The 25,087-nt window shown below is 43.0% G+C and overlaps 1 protein-coding gene and 1 pseudogene across 12 annotated transcripts in view; one reads left to right on the forward strand and one right to left on the reverse strand.

Moving 5' to 3' along the window:
* si:zfos-943e10.1 (GRAM domain-containing protein 2B) overlaps positions 1–15,301 on the forward strand; it is an 18,300-nt gene extending 2,999 nt beyond the window's left edge. The window contains exons 1-13 of one of the 12 annotated variants that reach the window (XM_032526191.1): positions 2,208–2,417; positions 6,365–6,526; positions 8,137–8,197; positions 8,361–8,433; positions 8,620–8,723; positions 9,131–9,229; positions 9,351–9,422; positions 9,753–9,821; positions 9,994–10,090; positions 10,456–10,545; positions 10,985–11,090; positions 12,458–12,565; positions 13,096–15,301. In XM_032526191.1, coding sequence (XP_032382082.1) covers positions 2,344–2,417; positions 6,365–6,526; positions 8,137–8,197; positions 8,361–8,433; positions 8,620–8,723; positions 9,131–9,229; positions 9,351–9,422; positions 9,753–9,821; positions 9,994–10,090; positions 10,456–10,545; positions 10,985–11,090; positions 12,458–12,565; positions 13,096–13,111 — 1,131 coding nt within the window. In that variant the 5' untranslated portion in view covers positions 2,208–2,343 and the 3' untranslated portion in view covers positions 13,112–15,301. Of the gene's footprint in view, positions 1–2,207; positions 2,418–5,122; positions 5,410–6,364; positions 6,542–8,136; positions 8,198–8,360; positions 8,434–8,619; positions 8,724–9,130; positions 9,230–9,350; positions 9,423–9,752; positions 9,822–9,993; positions 10,091–10,455; positions 10,546–10,984; positions 11,091–12,457; positions 12,566–13,095 lie in introns of those variants that run through there. The other 11 variants (XM_032526187.1, XM_032526189.1, XM_032526194.1 and 8 more) reach the window with 11 other exon arrangements.
* A 1,835-nt stretch (positions 15,302–17,136) lies between these two features.
* Positions 17,137–18,408, reverse strand: LOC116695766 (uncharacterized; annotated as a pseudogene).
* Between the last annotated feature and the right edge of the window lie 6,679 nt (positions 18,409–25,087).

A 25,087-nucleotide genomic window follows, 5' to 3' on the forward strand; every position in this document is an offset into this window, starting at 1 on the left:
CACATGCCTGGTAGCTGAAAGTACTCTTGAGTTGCCTTGAAGAAAGACCCTCTCTGTGTCCATTTAGCACAGAGGAAGTGGCGTGTGATGCTGAGTGCACAAGGCCGCATGACTTCCCACTCACACACAGTTGTTCTGTAACACATGTACACAGACTCGTTCTATTCCGTTTGGCACACATGCATAGACAGTTTTTCAGCAGCCTGAGGTCTGGCCGGGCGCCACAGAAGGCATGTTATTTTGCCATGACCACTGGCTCGCTTCCTAACCCTTCCTGACTGCTCTATTGAAGCTCACACACATGCACATGTCTGTGCATGTATGTATGCACACACAGAATCCCTTTCAGTCCAAACCAGAATAATATTTTGGGTTGTCTTTCATTTTGGAAATTATTTGTCAATTTCAGATTTTAAAGTAGGTGAAATAACAACAGAAAACTAAACCAGATTATCACAGATTAGGACTCTCAACTTTAAATAAAATAATTATCCCATTGGGCTCAATGAAGCACAGCTGCTTTTCTTTTGGGGGGGGGGGGATTATAATGGTTTTGATTGGATGAGGGGGAATCGGCCGTTCACGACATGACAAAAATGGTCCACGGCTCTCCAGAAGATGGTGCTCTAACACTATCTGGTTTCGCAAATTCTCTGATCTCATGGAGATTACATGGATGTAAAACTTTTGTCAGCCTCACATTTACACCTGGGGCTCATGTTGTTGGAGCAGTAATCTTGCCTGTCGGAAAACTTTGCATAGGCATAAACGGAAGCAATTTTGTATAAAGGGCACTAGCAGTAAAGAGCTGACGTCTGCAGCAGGACTCCTGGGATTATCTTTCCCATCGCGGGAAAGCAAGTAAAAGCATCCTAATTCTATACCCAGAAGAGTTATTTTGTCAGCTGGATGTCCTGTGCTTGAGAAATCAGTTGCCATGTCAGTCCAAACTAGTTTCCAGTGAATTTAAACGTTAATTTATAAGTCCAGTGTAGATTTAGCTTAATAATTTACCGGTGATTTATTTTTTTAATATTAAAGAGCTATAATCATTGAATAGAAACGGTCATTTCTGGGCCAGGATAAAAAAGTGGCCTATTAAACTTTAGACATCTCATAGTCTGCAATCCAACACTGAGTGTTTAATGGCATTTTTCCATTAATGGTAGCTTCTCGACTCGTCCGCGGTGCCCCGTCCTCCTTTTTCCATTGCAGATTAGTATCTCATGCGTGAGGTGAGCCGTGGCTGTTCGTCATACCAGGAAAACTGACATGACCTAACGTGATACACACACACACAGAACGTCGAAGGTGTGTTGTTTTTTATCCTTGGCATGTTGCCACAGCCAGGAGGCAAATTAGAAAATGATTCTGGAGGCAGCAAAAAAAACAGCTGGATATACTATTTTCAGGGAAATAGTCACACGGCTGTTGCAAGGAACAAAATTGTGCCATTTGGATTATGGCAAAATGTATGTTTAACCGCGTTCATCTTGCAGCTCGACAATGAGTTGTATAGTGAAAGCATGGCAGGTGTTGGTGAGACAGGAGAGTTAACGGGTGATATATAGTGGCTAAATTTGAACTGATGTCTAGAGTGCAGTTGGACGTTATCTCGAGTTTCCTGAATAGTGATTTAATAGCTATAGAAACGGCCTATTTAACTGCAGCACTCAGCTGAGGTTTGTGAATGAGACATGGCTCAGTTACATTTACAGTACATAGTGTACAATGTTGATCTGCTGCTTTTCATTATAAATTATTCTTTGCTTTTCTACCAATGCCCCTCCAGTCAAACACAAATATTCTCGTGTGTGATGGCTCCATTTACATCATCCACAAAGAGTGTGTGCTAGCTATTGTCATGCACATTGCACTGGCTGCTTTTAAAGCCATCTTCCTGTTGTCATTGAAAACAGGCTATTGAATTTTGTTGATTGGCCTTCTAAACTAAGAATAACCTAGCACTGTTTCTCTCACCCCCACATTGCCACCGTCTACCCCCTACTGTTGTAGCTGTTTTCCATTACATCTAGACTGAGAAAGGACAAAGCTCGGGAGAGCATTTCAGGCTTGAACCCCGACCAGTCTTTTAGTTATTCTTTTCACACCCTCTTTATTTTTTACGTTCCTGCTGTGTGTTTCTGGCACTATCTTCATGTTGTGCTCTTTGGTGTTTTAAAATGTGCAGTAAAACAGACCTTTACACTCTTATGTTTTGGCTCAGTGATCAGGGTCTAAGTGCAAAAGATACAACTGCCATACTCATTTGGCTGCCTGGACCAGTGGTGGCTACATGCTTTTAGAGATCGTGGAAAACGTGAAGGGACAAGTCAGTTGGTTATGGAGAGAGAGAAAGGCTTGCTGAACCAACAGGGTGCTGTGGCCGACGCTCATTGCTCTGAGGATCTGGAAAGGTAAGGCGAGCACGCAGATCCAATTTCTGATCTCAGCCTGTACTTCTCAGCCCGTCTCAGATAAGGAAGGGCAAACTTAAGCAACATTGAGGAAATGTAGGCTTATCATTTGTTTTAAAATAGGGAGAACACTTAACCAAAGGATGGCTACATGTTTTGTATTCCCACTGTGAAAAACTTTGGAAAAATAGTTTTGTTGGACTTCTATCATGTTGTCATCAGTTTCATATCAGTACTGAAAAAATGTGATCAACATCCAGTTTGCCTCTGTGATGAAGTGATTTCTCTGGTCTTTAAGATGATACCTGAAGAAATGTAGATCAAGACATGGATTTATGTTTGTCAGTAATCTTCTATTTCACAGAACATGTCTAATGTAAGGTTGCTGTTCTGTAGCCCCACCCCCACCACCACCACTCTGAAGAAAGTCTAGATAAATACGCCTCCTATAAGTCATGCATGTCCAGAGAATTTGATGTGCCTATGCCTGCTTTGAAATGTCAGGCATGGCGCTACAGCTATGACTAATGTTGATTGTGTCAGCCCAGGTGGTATGTGTTCCAAGAAGTAATTAGGTCAGAGGTCAAGGCCTCTGACTGCCCGTAACACACCCAATTGAGGCAGGCTGCCTCAAGCCTTGTAAATAGTGCATAGTTAATTTTGTAAAACGTTTTTTCCCCATGCTTTAACCTTTTGGTGATCACACTGGTTAATGTCACGCACCTGTTCACCCTTAATGGCTGTGGCCTTGAACACTTTTATAGGTTAAAAGGGTTCTGCCTAGTAATAATAGGCTGACTTTCCTTTTTGTTTCACTTCGGATCTTAGATCATTATATTCTATAAGACAGTGTTTCTCGGAACCTTTGCAATAAAAATAAACAGTATCATTGATTGGCTGACTGCCAGACTGTCTGTGTGTGTTTTGACACAAACGGCATGGTTATGAGGGTAAAGATAATCCCAGTCTGAGGGTCGTCAGAGTAGTGCAGGGAGTTTACTGTGACAATATTACCAAGAAATTCAATTAAAATTCCAGAATATGTAGAAGAATTGCCACCCTTAACCTAAAGCTGAGTGCTTCTTAAATTTAAAGGACATCCATCTGAAAGAACCGAGGAGTGTTACGGGAAGCCGCTTCAACATGACCCTGTTAATGGTTAGAGTTAGTCAAGAGTAAAGAGAGGAAGTTGTTGAGAAATTCAAACCGTAAATAGTCTTTAAATACTGCCTATATTGCCCTGCCAGCCACTTTAAAAGGTTTTGAGTGAGCAATAAAATAGTTCTCACGGTGTGTTGGCTTTATCTAAACACCAGCCATAGTAGCTCACCTGTTCCAAAGTTTACTAAGCTGATTTAGTATTGCCTTTTGTTATTTTTAAATTCATTCAATTGTATTTAGAGTGTCAAATCATAACACTTTACAGATAGAGTAGGTCTAGACCTACTTTACAATTTACAAAGAAACAACAATTTCATACTAAGAGCAAACATTTGGTGGGACAGTGGCAAGAAAGACGGGCAGAAACCTCGGACAGACCCTGACTCTTGGTGGTAGGCCATCTTCCCCTGCCGCTTCGGACACAGAGACACTGACACAGATATAGAGAAATATAATTCGTAATAAGGATAGCAGGTATGATGAACAGTGGCAATTATGGTAACAATAAAGATAATAGAACTTTGACTAGAAATAATTAGTAGCTGTGCAGGGCGTTGAGTAGGACCACGGTAGCAGCTGCAAACACCATTTAGCTGACACCCCATTCCAAGTAAAGTATATATTATAAGTTATACTAATAATTATTTCTATTTTAGAATATAGGACTTAACATGATTAATATCTAACAGGCATAACCTTTCATGACACTTAAGAATGTAAATAGATCCCACTACACAAGCAGGAAACTACTTCTTCAATGTTTTTTAAAAGCTCTTTTTTTACTGATATAAGGAAGTGTTGCTGGTCGCAATTTCATAATCAGACAGTCACGACTTGTTACAGGTTTGGCATCCAACTGAAGTGTGAAGATGCCACCCACTGTTTTTCTTTTTCTCTTTCTCTTTGACCTTCTCCACTCACTCATTTGATGCATTACATACATTGTCCAGGGATAACTGATGGGATAAAAGATAGTAGCAACTCCTCATCAACCCAACTCATTTAATCTTTTAATAATGTGCAGGACTTAGGCAGTACAACGGCCTATGCACTCTTAAGTAGCCTATTTTTTTTATTATGCTGCCAGTTGATGAGTCTGTCACTTTTTTCAAATGATTTCTTTTGAACTTCTTACCACCCTGAGTGTCTTTTAAGGAAGATTTGAGGTTGTGTTGGGTTGTTCTGCCATCTCCTTCATTGCCTGAGGGGAGACGGATAACATACCACTCCTAGATTGGGCCAGTTTGAGCACCTCACAAGTATTTTACTCTTTCAATAACACGCCAAGCTTTTTTATAAAGTCTCTGCCGGTGCTTTGCCCCACCAGAACAAATACCAACAAGATTATGCACTTACTACTTGTCTGGAGTTAACACCTTCAGGGTTGAAAGTACGTAATTGGAAGTTGCTTTGGATTAAAGCGTCCGCTAAGTGACATGACATGTAATGTAAATGTTGGTGGGTGTGGGTGTGTGGGAGTGGCTGAGTTTGACGTAACCCTTTACGGAGTGTCACACCATTCTCATCACAAAGTTGCTTCCTCATACAAGCACATTCACGCTGCAGTACAGCACCAGGTTTTGTTTTTCTGGCAGGATGTGGCAAAGGAAACCTTGACTTAACTAGGGCAACAAGTCATTTTGGACCACACATTTAAAACAGAGAGAACTATACAAATCTTTTTCGGTGTTTCTCAGCTTTGATGGTGTGAAACATAGCTTAGACATAACAAAACATTTTGGAGTTGGGATTTTGTTCTCTAAGAAAAGGAAATGCCTACTGTCGGTGGGTATATGAGTTTTCGCTCATCAAAGCGATTTAAATTGACCAGGTAAGGTGGTCTTTGTTGTTTGTCTTTAGTAGTTGAAGATGTTTTTGTTTTGTTTTTATAACGTGAATTGGAAGCTTCCCTCTAACAGTTGTTTTGTCTTGTGTAGTCTCATATTCTTCCTGTATTGTCATTGTTAATATGATTTGCAGGTTTAGATTGTGTCATTAGATTTCAGCAAACTCTTTCAATCTATCAATGGATTGGTGGCTTCTTAGTTCCTGGTCAAGGACAGGTCATGGCCTTTAAAGAGTGCATTGGCACTAGTAAATCCTGCAACCTTCCTTTTTACAGGCCGGTTTGTTTTTACAGTTTACTGAAATGGCATATTTGCCTTGTCAATTTTGGTGCATGAGCTTGTAAAGCAACCAGTAACTGCACCTGTAGAGCCAGAACCAGAGCGCTGACGCAACATATAGCAGTACTACTGATTTGGAAGTGTGTAATCTTTCCGAACACACCATAAAGATAAGCCCATTGTCTGCCAATTGTCAGTCCAGTCATCACATAGGCTTTTCATTTGAGTAGCAGTGGAGTGATAAGTTACTAAGACCTGTTTAATGACTGGTCTTTGGTGCTAGATGATGGCCCTCTGTAGAGTACAGGAGATTGTTACAGGCATCTTTGACAGTAATAGATCTAGGTTTAATCAGATGGTGGCTGGTGTATCTCCTACACTGACTTCCTCCTGTCTTACTTTAATATGTTCTCATGATCTAGGTCTTCATCATCTGTGATCATGTTTTTGGCTGTTAGTCATGTAGTATTTTTGAAAGTAATGTTTTCCACAGAAGTAAAGTTTTATCAGTGGGTGTAATTGTGCCGTTTGTTTTGTAATATCCTTTCTTTTAGTCTCCTTAGAAAAATTCCCCATGCCCATTGTACGTACACAAGGAAATTATTGTAAAACAATATATTGCATGTTTTTTAATTCAATTCTTTTTTTCCCAATGTCCAGCAGCTACCCAGTAGAGAGCAGTGGTGGTGGGCTGCCAGCCAAAGTGAAAAAAAGCAGGAGCAGCTCAAGCAATGGCAGCATTAAGAAGTTGAAGAGCAGGAAAGCCATGAGCATGGAGGCGTCCCAGCTCGACATCCAGCAACAGCACAAAATCATCACAAGGCAAGTAGACATCAGGTCGGACTGATGGGAAACGAGTGGGAGTTATACAAAATGCAACAACAAAAAAATCAATGACTAAAATGATCAAAAAATAAGGCCTTAAAACTCTTAGATGTCTTTGAATATAATCCTTTACAAGCACACACAAGTGCTATTTTTGCAGATGCATGAAGTAGCCTTCAGAACACAAAATCTCAGACATGAATTGGGTGCATGGCGGCGACAAAGATCAAGGGAAACAAAACTCTGTCACTCAGAGATAAATACTGTTCTTTATTACTTCTCTGTGAGTGCCAAAGTTTTAGTATTCATAGATCCATGATGAACCACTTATGAAAACACCAATCTACATTCAGATTCAAACAGTCAGCCAAGAGAAGGTCTTACTTTCACACGTATTTCCAATTTAAAATTGTTTTAAAAACTGAAATGTAAGTGATAAACCTCACAGACTCTTATGAAGTCTTACTTCAAATACTTTTTCTCAGTCTTGAAATGCAAATGACAGAAATAAGTGGAGATGCGCAGGCTATTCTCAACACGTATCACAAGACCCAACTCTCAGCTTGTGTTCAGTCGTGACACACTCATGACTGCCCAGCTTTGTACACTGACTGTCTTCTCACATGATTCAAATGTTTCAGCTAGATTTGTGTTGGTATGAAGAGTGATATTCATCCCCAACTGCTGCCTACGTGACAATGTGATTACCCAGCCACTTTCAACATCATTTTGGATTGAGGAACATAAACACTAACCAAAGTTCAGTCAAGAAAAAGGCCTTTTAAAAATACTAGAATTTTCTGAGGTGGGCATGATGAACACTGCCTTACTTTACTGTTGCAGTTTCCAGCCCTGCCACCCATAGTCTAATAAAACATACTGTATTTACAAAGCAAATATGGAACTATTCCTTTTTACACTAAATTATATAAATAAATTATAAATTGATAATTCTATAAATTGTATCTTCTCGCATAAAACTGCTGAAGCCACAGACTTCCTTTTCTAATTAGCATTAGAGCCTGACCGATAAAGGATTTTTAAGGCTGATACAAATATTTGGTTATTTAAAAATCCGATACTCTGATTAATCGGCCAAAATATATTTAAAAAAAACGCATAACAAAACAGATTTCCCTAACATTAGTTATTTGTCTTTATGAGTTCTCACTATTCACTATTCACTATTCAGTATTGTGATTAAAAATGTGTTGTATTGTCACAACAGAACAGAGGTACAACAACATATATAAAAGTTCTGATAAACAAAATGTATAAAAATACAAACTTAAGATTTTTGTAACAGTTGTAAAGTCCTTTGAACAAAAACACAGTGACAAAAAAAGTCAGTGTTGCAAACAGGGACATTGTAGAGTGCCCTCTGGTGGAGAAACTATGCATTACCAACCTTCATAACATAGTTGACTCTGTTTTTTTTGTTTGTTTTTTAATATTCATTTATCAGAATAATTTATTTGTCATTATAAATGATTCTGATGAATAAATATTAAAAAAAGTATATATATATTTTATTTTTATTGGCCATTATAAATGCCAATACCGATATTGGGTGGGCTCTAATTGACAGTTGTTCTTTTTCTCTACAGGTCGCAGACATTTGATGAAAGCAGAGGCTTTGAGAGGACGGAGGGCACTGGCACACAAAGTGTAAGTCCACATTTTTTTCATTTAAACATTTGAAGTATCATCATCATACTTCAGGTGGAAGTACAGACCTGTGTGGTACTTTTAGTGCACCATAATGTTGTTGGGTGAAAGCTGCTCTGCTGAAGTGTCTGGATTTTTGCTTGAATTGTTTTTTCTCTTTTAGAGTTTCATAAAGCACAACAAGACATTCCACAAGTTGTTTCCAGAAATTTCCCAGAGTGAAGACTTGATACATGGTAGGTACACAAACCAAACTTGAAAGGGGAAATAAATCAATTAATCACAATTTATATATAAATCACTTTCAAAATGCAACCAACAGTTGCACGAGGTGCTGTACAGAACAAGGTGGATGTCAGAAGAATAAATAAAAAAATGAATGAACCACATAAAACTAAAGATGTCTTCCTTTCCTCTCCCAGCATACATCTGTGCCCTGCAGAAGGAAGTGCCCTACCATGGTCGACTGTACATCACTGACACCAATGCCTGTTTCTACTCCTCAGTTCTGCTCAAGAACACAAAGGTAGGCTGCAGCTCTGCCAGAGAGAGAGAGAGAGAGAGAGAAAAGTTGATTTAAAAAGAGAAATACAAAAAAAAACATCTTTTGGAAATTGATCTTAATGCCTTAATTTAAAAAAAGAAAAAGGGAAAATCCAACCTTTTTAAGGACACCAGTTTTCTTTTTGAAAGAATAATGCATTGTAAATACATAAATGCAGGAGGCATAAGTATACACACCCCTATGTTAAATTCCCATAGAGGCAGGCAGATTTTTATTTTTAAAGGCCAGTTATTTCATGGATCCAGGATACTATGCATCCTGATACAGTTCCCTTGGCCTTTGGAATTAAAATAGCCCCCCTTCATCACAAATATATTATAGTCCACTTTTCCTAACCTTTTTCTGTTTGTGGCTGTCTCTTCTTGCAGGTAGTTATTCCAGTTTCCTGTATCCACATAGTGAAGAAGCAGAACACAGCTTTACTGGTACCCAACGCCTTGTCGATTCGCACCACAGAAGGAGACAAGGTCAGTTTCTCACCTACAGCCCCACACAGGCATCTTAGTAAACACTTGAGAAGTCAAATGTCAGCTTTAGATGTAATTTAATCAATGGCTAATTTTTTTTATATTCCCTCTCAACGTTCAGTACCTTTTTGTGTCACTGCGGAACAGAGAATCATGTTATCAGCTGCTGCGCTCAGTATCTCCTCAGCTAGAGGTGAGTCACTCAGGTCAAATGTTACATAGTTTTAAGACATTTAGAAGGTCTGCAATAGTAACTGCGATAAAAGAAAATTGAAGGAAAACCAAATATTACAAAAAAGGCAATTCTGGAAATGTATTTAGTTTTACAGTGGAAAGAGGGCAGAAACCCTGCTGTTGTCACCTTATTGCGCATCTCTAAACAATTTATTTATATTTGACTAAAGACAAGTGTGAGCATGCAGACTATCAAATCCATTCACCAGAACTAAGTTTATGATAAGTTACTTTTCAAAAGTTTAAGTTTTAATACATCTAGAAGTCTAAACATTTGTCTCTGTTACAGGATGGCAGCACAAATAGTAGCCCTGTCTTCTCCTCGACTGAGAACAGCTTTGATAAGTGCAAACTTGAGGTAAGAGATATTTTCTCAATATTGCAAACATGTAGTGTGATATTGTCACAGGGCTCAAAGATAACATTTTATAGGAGGACATGATGTCCCTGCAAGTACAACATTGTGGATATGGATGTATTATGGAATAGACCAGTTTGTGATGGTGTTCCTGGCTCTCGTATCTCAACAGAACTCCAGCGAGTCCAGTCTTGACAACAGCTTCGACCAATGTGATGGCTCTGAGTCCCAATCTTTACAGGACCAGCCTCTACACGGACCACACAGAGGTTAGAGTCCTTTCCATAGTGTTTCCATGCAAAACGGCAAACCTAGTTGTTAATGTAACAACTGTTACCTTTTTACTTAGAATCATCTTGCATGATTAAGAAATCTAAACAATATTTCTAAGTAACCCATGATGCATGGAAGTGTCTGCCAGAATCCTTTTGGGAAGTTGATGGTCATGATAATCCTTATGACATCAGCCGTGCGTAGCTGGACCAAAAACTGGTGTCAGTTTGTTTTGGTGCCATTATCCCTCGCTCTCATGTCTGTTCGAGCCAGTTGACGTGCAAAGTCCAAGGTTTAATAGCAGGCTAACCTTGATTTTTTTTAATTTTTTTTTTTCTTCTCCCATCGCTCCCTTCTTCAGAGGCAGTGCCTAAAGAGAATGTCCCAGCTTTTGGGAACCTAAACAGGCAACAGAGTGACAGCTCATCCTTTGAGGAGCTGTCAGTATCAGGTGAGACATGCTTACAGACTACAGTTAGTTGCCAGCTAAATCCTGCTCCGCTAAACTCTTGACTGTGGTTGGTTGGTTTATTTATCAAAGTAGTTGGTAGAGAAGACAACTGGTCGTCATTTTAGGCCCTTTAGGGGCCTGTAATAAAACATTTAATTCCCAGATAGACAGCAGATGCGTGCAATTATAATTTTTAAAAGTATTAGTTGAAAGCTGTCTATATTTTAATATTGCAGTTTCAAAGAAGCCCATAATTTCCTTTCTAACCATAAGGGTTTTGATGATATTAGGATAATTTCTCTGTTTGCTCCTAGCTTCATTATGCATCTCGCTCTCTGCAGTCATGTCTTTTAATATGCATGTACTGTATGTACGTAAGTTACACCCTTCCAACATGGGAGCATTGATAATCATGCTAGGTTTGCTTTTCATTTTCCAGGTTCAGGTGGATCGTGGGTTTGGAACGTAACGGAAAAGGCCAAATCCCTGCTGGTTCAGAGAGAGGCCGACACCCTCAACACTCTACTCTTTATTTATTTGATTTTGTGAGTAGCACTTCCTCTCTTTAATGTGTTCTATCTTCTGCTCTCTATCTTTGCAACCCTTCTTCCTCAATCCAATGCCTTATCTTACCTTTCCTATGTGCTTCTTTCAATGTGCTTCTCACTCTTGAAGTCTCGTAGTAAAGAACAAGGTGATCTTGTAGAGTCTCATTACGCATTAGAATATCCAAGCTTGAAATTTTTTTTTTGCAAACCAGTTTTTGATCATTGGCATAAGAAATGTACAGCAGTCCCTTAAACAGTCCCTCATTTCCTTGTTTCACATATCAAGAAGAGACGCGTGTGACTCAAATATCTCACATTCACCAACAAAATATACAGCGAAACACGGCGCAAAACATTTCAGACCGTCCTGAAAACCTGTGAACATTTTAATATCATTGTATGCTGTAGTAATTTTTCACTCTGAAAGCCGCTGCTGTTTCAATCCTGTTGGCTTTCTCCAGCGGGCGGGGCTGCTCTGTTCCTCCTGCAACTGACACACACACACACACACACACACACACACACACACACACACACACACACACACACACACACACACGGTGCATGTACGAAAAACCGGAGATGAGACATAGAGGATGACCTAAATTGAAGACAGCTATGCTAGTGCAATGATAAGTTAAAGTCCAATATGTGGTTTTATTAAACCGTATGTGTCCTAGGATAGGAAACTAACAATGTAAAGATCAACAAGCTACTGACAGAGATGTTCAAATTTGATTCATTCAATAATTTTTTTTTTTTATATTGTCTTAAATCCATCAGCCATTTTCATTTTCAGCATCCTAAGCCTCATTGGTAAGGTTACAGAGAAAACTCAGCCTACAGTAATTTTATTCTCCTCAAAAATGGTTTCCTTTTTAATTTTAAAGAACTATACAAAAAAATCTAATCTTTTTTTGCAACTTTCTCCCACAACTTCATTGCAATAAACCTACAAAAAACATTGCAACTTTTATTGAATTTTTTTTCAAAAGCTTAGGCATTTTGGGCTGCAGCAATCTCAAAAAAAGGCCACAAAATCATGGAGGGACTGCTTAAACTATATTTCAACCCATTAAGGATGAGACCCCTTATTTTTCTTTGCCTGCTTACAATAAGTAGGCCTTCAGTGTTGTGAAAGGTAATGTTTTATTGACAGTGCAGTTAATTGATATTTAAGTCTGATATGCAGTGCTTTTGATGCCATTTGAAAAGACTATAAAAAATATAGGCATTAACCAAGTGTTGAGCTGTTATTAGTTCTCTATGTATCTGCTATCAGCAAAAATCATTGACCTTTATCACAGTGAATACGTAAGCATGAAAAAGGCAATACATGTGACTAATTGTTTTGTTTGTTACAGGGTTGTGCTGCTGCTGTTGTCTTCTGGCTACATTGGCTTACGTATCGTGGCCCTGGAAGAACAGCTGACATCTCTAGGGGCGCTGTCTGAGTTCACTTTACAGAGCGGGTAAGAAGTCTTTCTCTTAATATAAACACCCGCCTTATAGGTTGGCTGCAAAAGAGATAACATTGAAATGAACAGATTCTATTTACTCAGTACAGAAGTTCTGCCTCACAGCTACACTCAGCCATTATTAAGACAAATTCAGTAAATTCAGCCTTATTTGTGCCCAGATGGTCCTCACTCATTACACATTACTGCCACTTGGTGGTCAGTGTTGTGTATTTACTAAGATACAAGTAAAAAAACAGAAGAGTGACTTCTTTTTAATTCTTTATTCCCCATGACAAACTAATCTTAGTTTCACAAGATAAAAACATATCCTGTTGACCTCATTGAGGCTTAGGAATCAGGAATGTTACACATGTTTGCAGAATATATCTACATTATCCCTTTTACTCTTATATTGTTGCGTTCTCTTTCAAGAAAACGGGTTCAATTAATTCCTGTAATGGGCGTAGCCTTGATGCCTAGCACGTGTTGTTAGTTTGCTTTTCAATATGCCACTCAACTGGTTCCCTCTTGTCTTTCCATAGGTATCAAGACACATAACACTCAGTGACTGAAGGAGAGATTGGTTTACTTGTGATTGGAGGATTACTTCAACCTTTTCCAGCAGAACGCAGCGGTAGAAATTGAATGTACTCCAGACTGTGCTCCCAACATGGCCTGTGCTGTCAGCTAGAGGAAAAATGGCCAACCTGTGCAATTTTAGAGGCATTTTGTTAACTTGAAGGGCTATACTTGCTCCTAGTGCAGTAGACAAATGGACATGCCACGATTTAGTCACACATCCAAACCAAAATCCATACACACCCTGCCTGGTTGCAGCGTGTCTGTCGTTGAAACCAAAGCCAAACGGCTCCAACTTAACAATGTTCCTCACTGGCCAGGTTGACAGAAACTGTTCCACATCTGTGAAGTCATGTTATCCATCGTCCTTCACACAGACTCCTCTCCCTGAGCATGCGGTCTGAACAGGGCTATACCAATCAGCCATTAGCCTGCTGTAGTGCTTATTATTGCACCTCAACACCAGACACGTAGTGCTATGCGTAACCAAAGATGCACACAGTGCACGTCTTTAGCATGGGTGCACAAGGAGGATTTTAAAGTGACTTTCTATCTCTTATTTACCCAGCCAACAGCGGAATTTCCAAATCCGTCTTGGTCCTTAAGTTCTGTCGGTTACTGCTCTCCGAATGGTTCTTATCTTTCTGATCAAGTGTGGGTTGAAATGATGATAGCTGAAACCTCAAAATCAGATCAGCCCATGGAGGCGTGATACTCTCCTGATGGTCTTAGCCTTTCTCTCTTTCACCAATCAGCAATTATTGTAATATTACTTTCCTCGTGTTTTGGCTTGATTCAACCCCATTGATGATCAATGTTCAAAGGTTATTTTCCCTCCAGTCTCAACTGTGGATGAATGCATCATCAATGCACAAAAATGTGATAACAATAGGACACAAGGAGGTTATCTCAGAGTCATCAATAGGTTTTTGTGTATGGCTTTTCCACTTTGGTCTTCAAGAGTCAGTTTCAGATGTCTGATGTTCTGTCTACAAGTCTGACCTCGTTGTTACGAGTACGGACTTCTTTCTTTCTCTGACAGGCCTCTTGAATACCAAGTGGCATTTCTCAAATGTTCAGGTTATTTCAAGTAGCACCAGTAATGTATTTCTAATGTTCATGAATGTGTCAATATTGACACTCCTGACTGATACTGTATATGCATTCTCACTCGTTGCCTGAAGAGGAGAATTTGCAGCCACACTTACGCTAAGGTCCCTCGTTTTCATCCGCAAAACAAGTGGTCCCGAGACGAAATTTCAATATGCAACAAATTATTATGCATGGCAAAATGTAATTTATCTTTTTCTGCCGTTTTTAAATGGAGCTTGGTGCTTGTGGATAACAAATTGTGTAAGAAAAAAAGCAAAACAAAAAGATTTGAGTGAAAGGAGCAGTTCAATCGAGCGAGCGCACTTTAAAAAAAATATATATATGTGTTGTGCCTGTCACAATCGAAACTGAGAAGAAATGTCAAAGCTGCCGTTTTGTGGTATAGGACGGTGCTAAGACCTTTTTATTAAAAAAAAGATGTTTTTTTCACTCAGGGGTGGTGGGCACTACCTGCCACGTGGTTTTAGGTCTTTATCTTTTACTTTGTCATTTCAAAGTCTCGTGCTAGTGATGGGGATCATATTTTTTACATGTTAGCTTTGGTGATTTCGCAAATGTCCCTTTTGAGAAAGAACACTACTTGTCATTGAGATTCACTTGACTTTACTACTTGACAGTATTCAGCTTTTCGGAATGCTTGTCCCTCCCCATGACACTTTTTTTAAACTAACCTAACAATGCATATCCACGCCACATCTCAACTCTTGTTGTCAACGCTGTTCTTGTCAAGGTGTAGCGTTGAGGTTTACTTTTGCTACATCCTGTTTAAAGAGACTCATATTCCTATTTTCAGCAAAGGTTATTGTCAGCATGTCCCATACAGTACTGTCAGTTCTTATAATGTCCCACCAGAGGGCAGCACACACATCCACTGTCCTTGAATGGACTTGCAATGCAAGAATCTCAATGATGAGGGCGGTATTTGTGTGGTTTTGCACTATTCAAAGTGTTGTAAATAATTTTGTAACAGTTGTCAATGTCCTTAATTCTATGGTCCGATTGCATTCTGTGTAATTTAAAGTAATCTCTGTGAGATGACTTTGCTATTGTTAAAAATAAATAAATATAATGTTGTGAAGTAAATGTTTTGTGTATTTGCTGTTCCTGCACAAGACCTGAAAAATAACTTGATCCAGTTATTTATTTATTTATTTTTTTTTTTTTAAAGCGTGGCACATGTAAATTGGAAACAAGTGAACATTCACAAAACAAGTTGGACATTTGCTTTTCACACTTAGTTTGTCTTACACATGGACAGACAGTGATTTAACATATTGATATTGTATTTATTTTATTTATTTTACCTGTGCTGCCTGGTATACAGTATGAGGAGCTGAATACCTTGTGCCAAACAGATTTTACTTTAACAAGTGAGTTTTAATTTACTCCGTTGTCTGTTTTATTATTCATGATTGTCACCGGGCGGGACAGGGACACAAACACCACACAAATAGACACCATAGAGAAGGAATCCAACCTGCATAGTGAGAACACGGGAGAAACAGGGATGACAATCCCCCAGCCAGATCCGCAACCTCACCCACACACCCCCATCGCCCCCCAAAGAAAAGGGACAGCAGCCACCCCACAACCGATGCTGCAAGCACCCAACCCGACTAAGTGAAAGAGTTGATCAAGGGAGACCAGAGAGACTGGAATTTTTTTTTTTCTTTTCTTTTCTTTTTTGAAAGCAGGGAAATTCCTGTATTGGGTGATAAATAGATTTTTTTTTGTAGCCTTTTTTGATATTGTATCATTCTTACAGGGTATGTATCGTTAGTTACTTTGGTAACTCCAGATTCTATTAGTATAGGCGTAGCCCTCTAAGGGCCTTTACTGCATAAATACAGAGCGGACCCGTTGTTCGACTCCCAAAACATCAGCTTTTTCTTCAACTAATGTTCTAGGGCAGGTGGCCCGGACCTTAAGGGGCTACGCCTATACAATAGAATCTGGAGTTACCAAAGTAACTAACGTTCTATTTCGTATAGGCTTCGCCCTCTAAGGGCTACGCTATTGGGTTAGGGCGAAGCTGATGTAGTCAATGCCACCTGCGGCACAAGGTCCACAAGCCAAACATACACCACATTGCCCCCGCAACAGGTGTACAGAGCTAGTCAGAGTCATTCTTCTGACAAAGCCTGCCCTGCAATGGCGTGCCGGAAAGGTTCATGAGGCCCCAATATGAATGCAGTAGTACAATGATTAAGGGGGGTGAGCTGATTGATCCTGTCGCGCATGCAACGGAGAGACATGATTACCTCCATGCATGCAACATGATTATGACAACGTATAGATAAGACTGTGTCTCACAGAAATACCCAGATACAGGAGGGTGAGACAGCAGAGCAGGTCATTGCAGCCACTAGGCGTAAGAGATTGGCGACAAACAAGGCATCCGCTTTTTTTTTTTTTTTTTTTTTTTTTTTTAAGCACATTCAGCGCGGCATTACTCGTCACTGACTGTGGACAGAACCGCATGATATGGAAGATTCAGACATATCTCGCAGATAAAGCGGATGAAGGGGCACGGAGAAGCCCAAGAACTGCCGCGCAAATGTCGGCTACTGCCATGCCTTTAAATAGAGCCGCAGACGCCGACAGAGCCCTCGTAGAATGACCCCTAATGTCTTGGGGGGGGGCTCTTTCCCTTCCGAGCTATAAGCCTGGGTAATAGCCTCGCACAGCCAGCGAGACGACGCTGTTTTGAGAGGGCTGAACCTTGAGTGTTCTCTATAATGCACAAACAGCTGCTAGTTTTCCTGATTTTGCCGTGCGTAAAACGTATTGTGACAGAGCGCGCACCGACACAACCGGTGGGAAGCCTCCTCCGCACCGTAGCGTGAGGTGGGGAAAAAAACCCTCGGGAAAACCACCCCGACCGAAAAGAACTAGATAAAGTCTTCGGTGTGAAGGAGGGATTTGGCTGTAGGTGGCGGCGCTCCCGTCCCCTCTAATGGAGAGGCAGGACGGAGAAACTGACAGTGCACATAAATCACTCACTATTTTGGCCGACGTTAGGGCAAGAGAAGTGCTTGTCTAACGACAGCATCTGAGCGAAGCCTGTGCCAAAGGCTCAAAGGGGGGCTGCCCCAGAGCCCAGCACCAAGCTAGGTCCCATTGGGGGCGAGGGGCGAACAGCCGGTTTTTACGCCTAACCCCCTTCAGGAAACGCTTCACCAGGGATGCGCAAAAACTGTCCTCTCACCGAAACCTTCGTGACAGGATGAGATGGCTGCTGCGTATGCTTTGACTGTAACGGAGCCAAATCATTATCCACCAGATTTGTAGTACTCCAGCACGAGAAGTAGGGGACACGATGTGGGATCTGCGTCCCTCTCTGTGCACCAACGCTGGAAGGCAGACCAGCGCCCTGCGTAGCCTGCTATGGTAGAGGGGGCTCTGGAGCCCTGGATGGCGCGTACCACGGCGGGGGGCAAGCCTAATCTCTGTAAGCGCTCCCGCTCAGCAACCAGCCCCACAGTCTCTGATTTATCACTGGGGGATGACAGATCGCACCGTTCAGCTGCGATAGTGCGTCTCCCCGCCACGGAATCTGCCGGGGGGGAGCCACCAGCAGCTGAACGAGGGTTTGGAACCAGGACGCGCTCGTGCGCTCCGGTGCCACCAGAACAATTAACAGATCCTCCTCCTGGACGCGCTCCAGGAGGCGAGGGATCAGAGGGACCGGGGGAAAAGCATATAGGAGGGTTTTGGGCCAGGGTTTGTGGGAGAAGGCGTCTACGCCGAGGGGAGGGTTGTCCCGCGCGCTCAAGGAAAAACCACAGTGTGCACTGTGTGTTCTCTCGTGAAGCGAACAGATCCACCTCCGCTTCCCCGAACCTGCTCCATAACGTTTGAACGATAGTGGGATTCAATCTCCACTCGTTGTGGGAGGGCCCCCCCCTCGACATCAAGTCGGCCGCCCGGTTCAAAATCCCGGGGATATACACTGCCTTGGGAGACAGCAGGTGGCTGTGCGCCCACAGCAGGAGGCGCCTGGCTATTTCTAACAGCCGGGCTGAGCGTATGCCGCCCTGGCGGTTTATGAATGCCGCCGCCATGATGTTGTCCGTCCTTACTACAACATACCTCCCCGTCACCACTGGTGAAAAGTGTTTCAACACCTTCAACACCGTGGACAGCTCCAGGCAGTGAGGGAGAGGGGGAGGAGGCCAGGCCCCTCCCACCACCTGTGACTCGCACATTCCCCCCCAGCCATGAGGGACGCGTCTGTACACCGTCACATATGATGTCACTCGCCCAGGGGAACCCCGAAGACAGCTTGGGGGTTCCCCCAGTATGCCAGGTCTGATTGGAGGGAATGAGGGATGGACAGCATTCCCGTATGTGGCGAATGATCGAGCCGCTGGCGGTGAAACCACCTCTGGACTTTTCTCATGTGGAGGAGACCCAGGGGGACCCCGTGTGCCGCGGACATCATGCCCAAGAGACACATAACTGACAGCGCTGACACTGTCGTGCGCGGCCTGAAGCGGGACAACAGGGAAGTCAGGGCTTCCTGCCTCGGTGCTGACAGCCTGGCTCTCATGCTGATCGAGTTCATGTCTACGCCCAGGCAAACTACCGATTGTGCGGGGACAAGGGCGCTCTTCTTCCCATTTATGGCAAAACCCAGCGTTTGCAGGTGCTGCAGAACCTCCATAGTGTGCAGCGCCGCTTGCTCCCGAGAGGGGGCTAGAATGAGTAGATCGTCCAAATAAAGGAGGACTCTGATGCCCCTCTCCCGTAGCGGCTGGAGCGCCGTTTCCATGCACTTGGAAAAGGTGCGGAGGGCTAGTGAGTCCCCTTGGAAGGAGAAGCGGAGGAATTTCCTGTGCCTGGGAATGATTTGGATGTGAAAGTAAGCGTCTTTCAGATCCACGGGTGTAAACCATTTGTCGTGGCGCACACATTCCTATGGAAAGCCAAACAGTCCAAATACACGTGAATTTTCACACGTAAACAACACGTAAACAACACGTAAACAACACGTAAACAACGCGCAAACAACGTGCAAACAACGCGCAAAATACACGTAAACAACGCGTCGATTTTCACACGTTAACAACACGTAAAATACACGTAAACAACACGTAAATTACGCGTAAACGACGCGTTAACAACACGTAGACAACGCGTAGACAACGTGTTGTTTACGTGTTCATTTCATGTGAATTTGAGCCATTTGGTCACTTCTCCAGTTTGAATGGGTGAGCGTCCTAAGCTCCCATTGGCTGCTGAGCAGTAGGGTTAAACCATTTCTGTAAGCCTGGGGAGGGGGTCGCCTGCCAATATTCAACATCAAGGATCCTCACTTCTTTCTTTCTCATTTCTTCTTTTTTGGTTTAGCAATCAATTTAAATTCAATGAATTTACTATTCAATTATAAATTATTATTTCTTCTTTTTTGGTTTAGCTTTTTAAAAAAAATATCAATTTAAATTCAATGAATTTACTACTCAATTATAAATTATTTTTTATGATAATTATAATAATGATAGTTATATTACAAAGATGAAAATATATTTCAGCCCACCAGGTAGGGGGGGGGTCGAGTTTTCCCATGTTATCCTATGGAGACTGAAGGGCTGGGGCGCGTTATTTTTATGTCCAATGGTATAACTCATGTAAAAACCTTGTGAAAACGACATTTTCCACAATAGAAACATGATATAAATGGAAAACCCTACTATTCTAGCTATAAAAATTTCAGAATCATGTTAGTGCATGATATTTCAATAACCGCTTCATACGCGCTTCAGGATGACGGCAATTAGTTATTAACAGACATTCACAGAGACGTATAGCCCTGCAACAATCTATCTATAATAACACCTCTTGGAAGTAGTATCCATGATATACAGTAAAATATTAGAATTGTGGGAAGTTGTGGGATGTGGCTTAAACTGTTTAATTCGTCTAATCCAGGAGGGACAAATGAAACATTACGCACGTCCCACTCTTGCTGTAATAACTCAACAGATTTGTTCAAAGCTAAAAATTAAACTGTATTTGACAGATGACAGGTGTAGGTTGCTACTGACAAAATATTAGCTTTCAGTGTGATGTGACCACTTTGTAAATTACGTTTAAAAAAAAAGTGTTTCAACTGTCCCGGCAAAATACCTTATATTTTGGTAAATAGAGGTTGAATAGTGTAGAATTCTAAATATATACTGGGTATTCGGGATGGTGAACACAACGGTGTCATCATTGAAAATCTAATCGTTAAAGTGAAAAATGGCTAATCAGGTAATGTCACATATGTGCAATGTACAGTGAAGAAATAAGTATTTGAACACCCGCTATTTTGCAAGTTCTCTCACTTAGAAATTATGGAGGGTACTGAAATGTCATCGTAGGTGCATGTCCCTGTAAGAGACTAATCTAAAAAAAAAAATCCAGAAATCCCAATGTTAGATTTTTAACTATTTATTTGTATGATACAGCTGCAATAAGTATTTGAACACCTGTCTATCAACTAGAATTCTGACCCTCAAAGACCTGTTAGTCTGTCTCAAAATGTCCACCTCCACTCCTTTTTATCCTAATGGGGTGGTAGCATCATGGTTTGGTTGTTTTTCTGCACAAGGGACAGGGCGACTGCACTGTATTAAGGAGAGGAGGACCAGGGCCATGGATTGGGAAATTTTGGGGACCAACCTCCTTCCTCAGTTAGAGCATTGAAGATGGGTCAAGGCTGGGTCTTCCAACATGACAAAGACCCAAGCACACAGCCAGGAAAACCAAGGAGTGGCTCTGGATGAGCATATCATGGTTCTGGCGTGGCGCAGTCTCCAGACCTAAACCCAATAGATCTTTGGAGGGAGCTCAAACTCCGTGTTTCTCAGCGACAGCCCAGAAACCTGACTGATCGAGAAGATCTGGGTGAGGAGTGGGCCAAACCCTTTTGCAGTGTGTGCACTTGGTGAAAAACTACAGGAAACGTTTGACCTCTGGAACTGCAAACAAAGGCTACTGTTCCAAATATAACATTGATTTTCTCAAGTGTTCAAATAATTATTTGCAGCTGTATCATACAAAAAAAAGTTAAAGATCGTATATGCAATCTAATTACACAAAAGTTTATCTGTATATTAAACTCCATAAATTAATTCAATATTTTCAACTTTCAATGAAAAACACTATTATATGTTTAAACTACAGTTCCCTACAGACACGCCATGTGCTTTGGTAAAAATCCTCACCACAGTTGTAGTTTTTTCTGTTTTGTAAATATCTATGGTTTTAAAAATATATATCTACTGGATATACACAATATATAGTACAGCCAACATATGAATTACTATGTATCTAAATGATCTACTTTAACAAAAAGAAAAGATGTTGGTGTATTTCTGTTAAACGATCCAGTTTTGATGAAATGTGGTCTTGGGTTGGTATTTCTTCTGGTTTGCAAAGTATGGTTATCTAGCCTACAGCCGAAACTCAACATGCATTTCTACAAGCATTGTTATTATCAGCCATAATGTGTAAACCATCCAAGGCAGACTGATCACAAGCTGTAACGAAAATTTATGTTTCTGTAAAAGTGAGAAGTCCAAATAAAATCAAACTTGTGCTAAGAATTACATGTTTAGTCAGTATCTTAAGGAGAAAAACTACACTACCCACAATCCTAAGCGCTTGGAACCCTTCACATTACCCGCGAAAATGCGAATGCTAGATTGAGTTTGTAATGAATGGATTCTACCATTCAGGTCTATAAATGTCACAGTCTTATAACTTTTGCCGTTTTCAAATTGGTGGTTCCAGCCTTTAAATTAGATAGTGAGAGGAAAAACCCATTTAGGGGACCTCGGACAGACCAGGTTTGTAGGCGTGTTTGATGGTGGGGTTGGGGTGAGGGATGAGAAAAGTGACAGTATACAGTCAGGCAGACTAGAACAACATCATACAATAGGAAAGAAATATAGAAAGAAGACACGAAAAGGGGTGCGAAAAACAGACAGAAAATCAAGCATAAGGAAAATATAGGAAGGAACTCTAAAGAAGATAAAAAGAGTAATAGAGAAAAAAAGTATAAACTACATATTTCAAAATATATCATTTTGAGAATTAATGGGTAAGACAAAGTATGGAGAAAGAATAATTTAAGTGAATCAATTGACTTTTCAAAGCTAAAACAAAAAAAGAATAATAATTAGATAGGTAAGAGAAGAAGTAACAAATGATAAAAAAAAGCTACCAAAAAAGGAATAAGAACGAAAAAAGAGAAGTAGAGGAGCACCCCCACCGGCAGAAGTAACCAACACGACAGAAAGAGAGGACGCACCCTAAGGAAAGAAAAAGGCAAAAAAGAATACGAACACCGGTGTCTACCGTTGTCGTTTTAACGCGTCGTTACGCGTAATTTCGGTTTGTACGAACGTGTGTTAACGTGTGAAAAATTGACGCGTGGTTTACGTGTATTTTGCGCGTTGTTGCGCGTGTTGCACGTTGTTTCGCTTGTTTACGTGTTGTTTACGTGTGAGAATTCACGTGTATTTGAACTGTTTGGCTTTCAATACATTCCAACACGTGCCTGATGGTGAGCAAGTGGAAGGGGCGCTCCATGACATATCGGTTGAATTTTGACAGGTCGAGCATGGGACGCAGTCCTCCAGACTTCTTTGGGGTGAGAAAAATAGCGAGAGTAAAAACCCTCGTTTTCCTCCCCTGGAGTGACGCGGGAAGTAGCTCCGCTCGTCAGCAACCCTTCTAGCTCTGACGTCATTGCGTCTGACTCTGCCAGGGATGAGACCGCCGTCTCCAACACACCCGCGAAAGGGGGTGGGGTGGGGGGGAGGCGAACTGGAGTGTGTAACCCCGTGTTATCAGCTTTGACATCCACGAGTCCATGTGAGTCAAGCCAATCCATGCCGCGCTGCACTCTGACAGCGGGCGAGCACATGTCTGAGTGTTGTTCACCGACATGGCAGGCAGGGAGCGCAGAGACCATCCCGCCGCTGGGCGAGACGAGTGATCGCGTCGCGTCGCCCAGCCCATGGTAGGGCTTTTTCGAAAGGGCAGTAGCCGGTCGCCGCCGTGTGGGGCGGGAGCGGTCACTGGGTTAACCCGACCCCCGCCCCGCCGGCATCGCCGTGGGGAGGTGGGTGGACAAGCGTCATCGTCCACCGTGGGTGGACGCTCATTTCCGCTGTCTGCGCAGCGGGGACGCAATGGCGCCCCGCTCGCGGCGACAGCTTGGTGTGTGCTTGTGTGGGGAGCGACTGTCATAACAGCGTCTTGTTTAGAGCAAACAGGGGCTGTTCGGCCTTCTCCTTTTTCTTTCTTTTCTCTTAACGTGTCCCTCGTCCCGCCGGCATCGCCGTGGGGAGGGGGTTGATTGAGCGGCGTCATCCACAATGGGTGGGCGCGATTCCCGCTGCCGGCATAACGAGGGAGCTGTGGCGCTCCGCATGCGGCAGCGGTTACCTGTGTGCTTGTGTGGGGAACGACTGTCATATCAGCGCGTTGTTCAGAGCAAACAAGGGCTGTTTGGTTGAGGGGAAAAAACGACTGTTAAGATGGGAGGTAGTGGCCCTCTAACATGCCGTTGTGTTTCCAACTCTCAGCCGAAGACAGACGATCCCGTCCCGTCATAGCCACCGTCGTTGCTGCTTGCTGGTGCTCGGGAAGCGGATCGGACCAGGTGGGGCCGCTCTTCAGGGTCTCCGACCTCGTGCAGCCCGCCGGCCGAGTGGTGCCGGCTGTTGCTGCGGAGGGTACCGTGCCGAAAAAGCCCCTCTGAAGCTAAGGGGCCGTACGACGCCAACCTAGCTTCAACTGCCGCGGTCAGCTGAGGCATGTGGAACCAGGTGTTTCACTGGGCCAGTCTGCCAAGCCATGACCCTGGACAGCGCCACCGTGGGCACCGTAATCCGGGTGAGGATGGCGGTGGGCTACGTTGTTTGTGCTGCCAGCCCCTGGGAAACCCCGCAGCCGTGTCGCCTTGAGCCCGAGTGAACGGGGCGTAGCGAGAGACGGGAGCCTTCAGTTTCCCAGGCTGGGAGAAAGCCACCCGGCCGAAGCTCTGTGAAGCGCAGTCAGAGTGGGGCCCGTGAAGGGGGCGGCTCCGGAGCTTAACATCCCCGCTCAAAAAGGCCGCAAGCGGGGGCTGGCAGCTCCATCGGGAGTGCTACGCCTCTCCGCTCTGCCGCCGTCCTCTGCCTCCCCGGCAGATCAGCGAGGAGAGCTTTGGCGGTGGAGGCTGGGGCCGTCTGAGACAAAGGGGAAGGCCGCTCGGCGGTGCCCCTGGCCGTTCGGGAGACGGAGAGAGCTCCGTGGGAGAGCGTCGATCGCCGTCTCCAGGCCCAATTCCTCCTAAGGGTAAGGAGGGGAAAAAAAAGACCGGTAACGGCGGCGCCGTCCGAGAGAACAGAGCCAGCGGACTCATGCTCGTCGAAGGACGCCGTCCGCCCGCAGATCCAGGGTGTCGCCGGTTGTTTCCGTCTGTCTGCCTTGCTCCCGTTCCTGCCCCCGCAAGCCTGGCAAGACCAGAAGAGCTTCCGCCTGTCAGTTAGCTCTTTAGATGACAGGCGGGCGCAAAACTGGCAGGAGGCGTGCCGGGTGAGAGCCTGGCCGGCGAGAACGGCGCCGAGGCAGGTCCCGCAGCGGGGGTGAAGGGCCGGCGGCAGATGTAGCCGGTCTGGCAGGAGGGTCAGACGCGAGCACCACTGGAACTTCTTGTCTTCATACTGCGTGAGCTTTGAAGAAAAGTGGAGTCGAACAACGGGTCCGCTCTGATTTATGCAGTAAATGCGGACGTAGTTGAGGCCCGAGCTGGACGCTAGGGCGGGAAAGAAAATCTTCACGACTGCGCATGCGCGAAGGATA

Source organism: Etheostoma spectabile, chromosome 9 (genome assembly GCF_008692095.1).
Source record: "Etheostoma spectabile isolate EspeVRDwgs_2016 chromosome 9, UIUC_Espe_1.0, whole genome shotgun sequence".
Classification (NCBI taxonomy): Eukaryota; Metazoa; Chordata; class Actinopteri; order Perciformes; family Percidae; genus Etheostoma; species Etheostoma spectabile.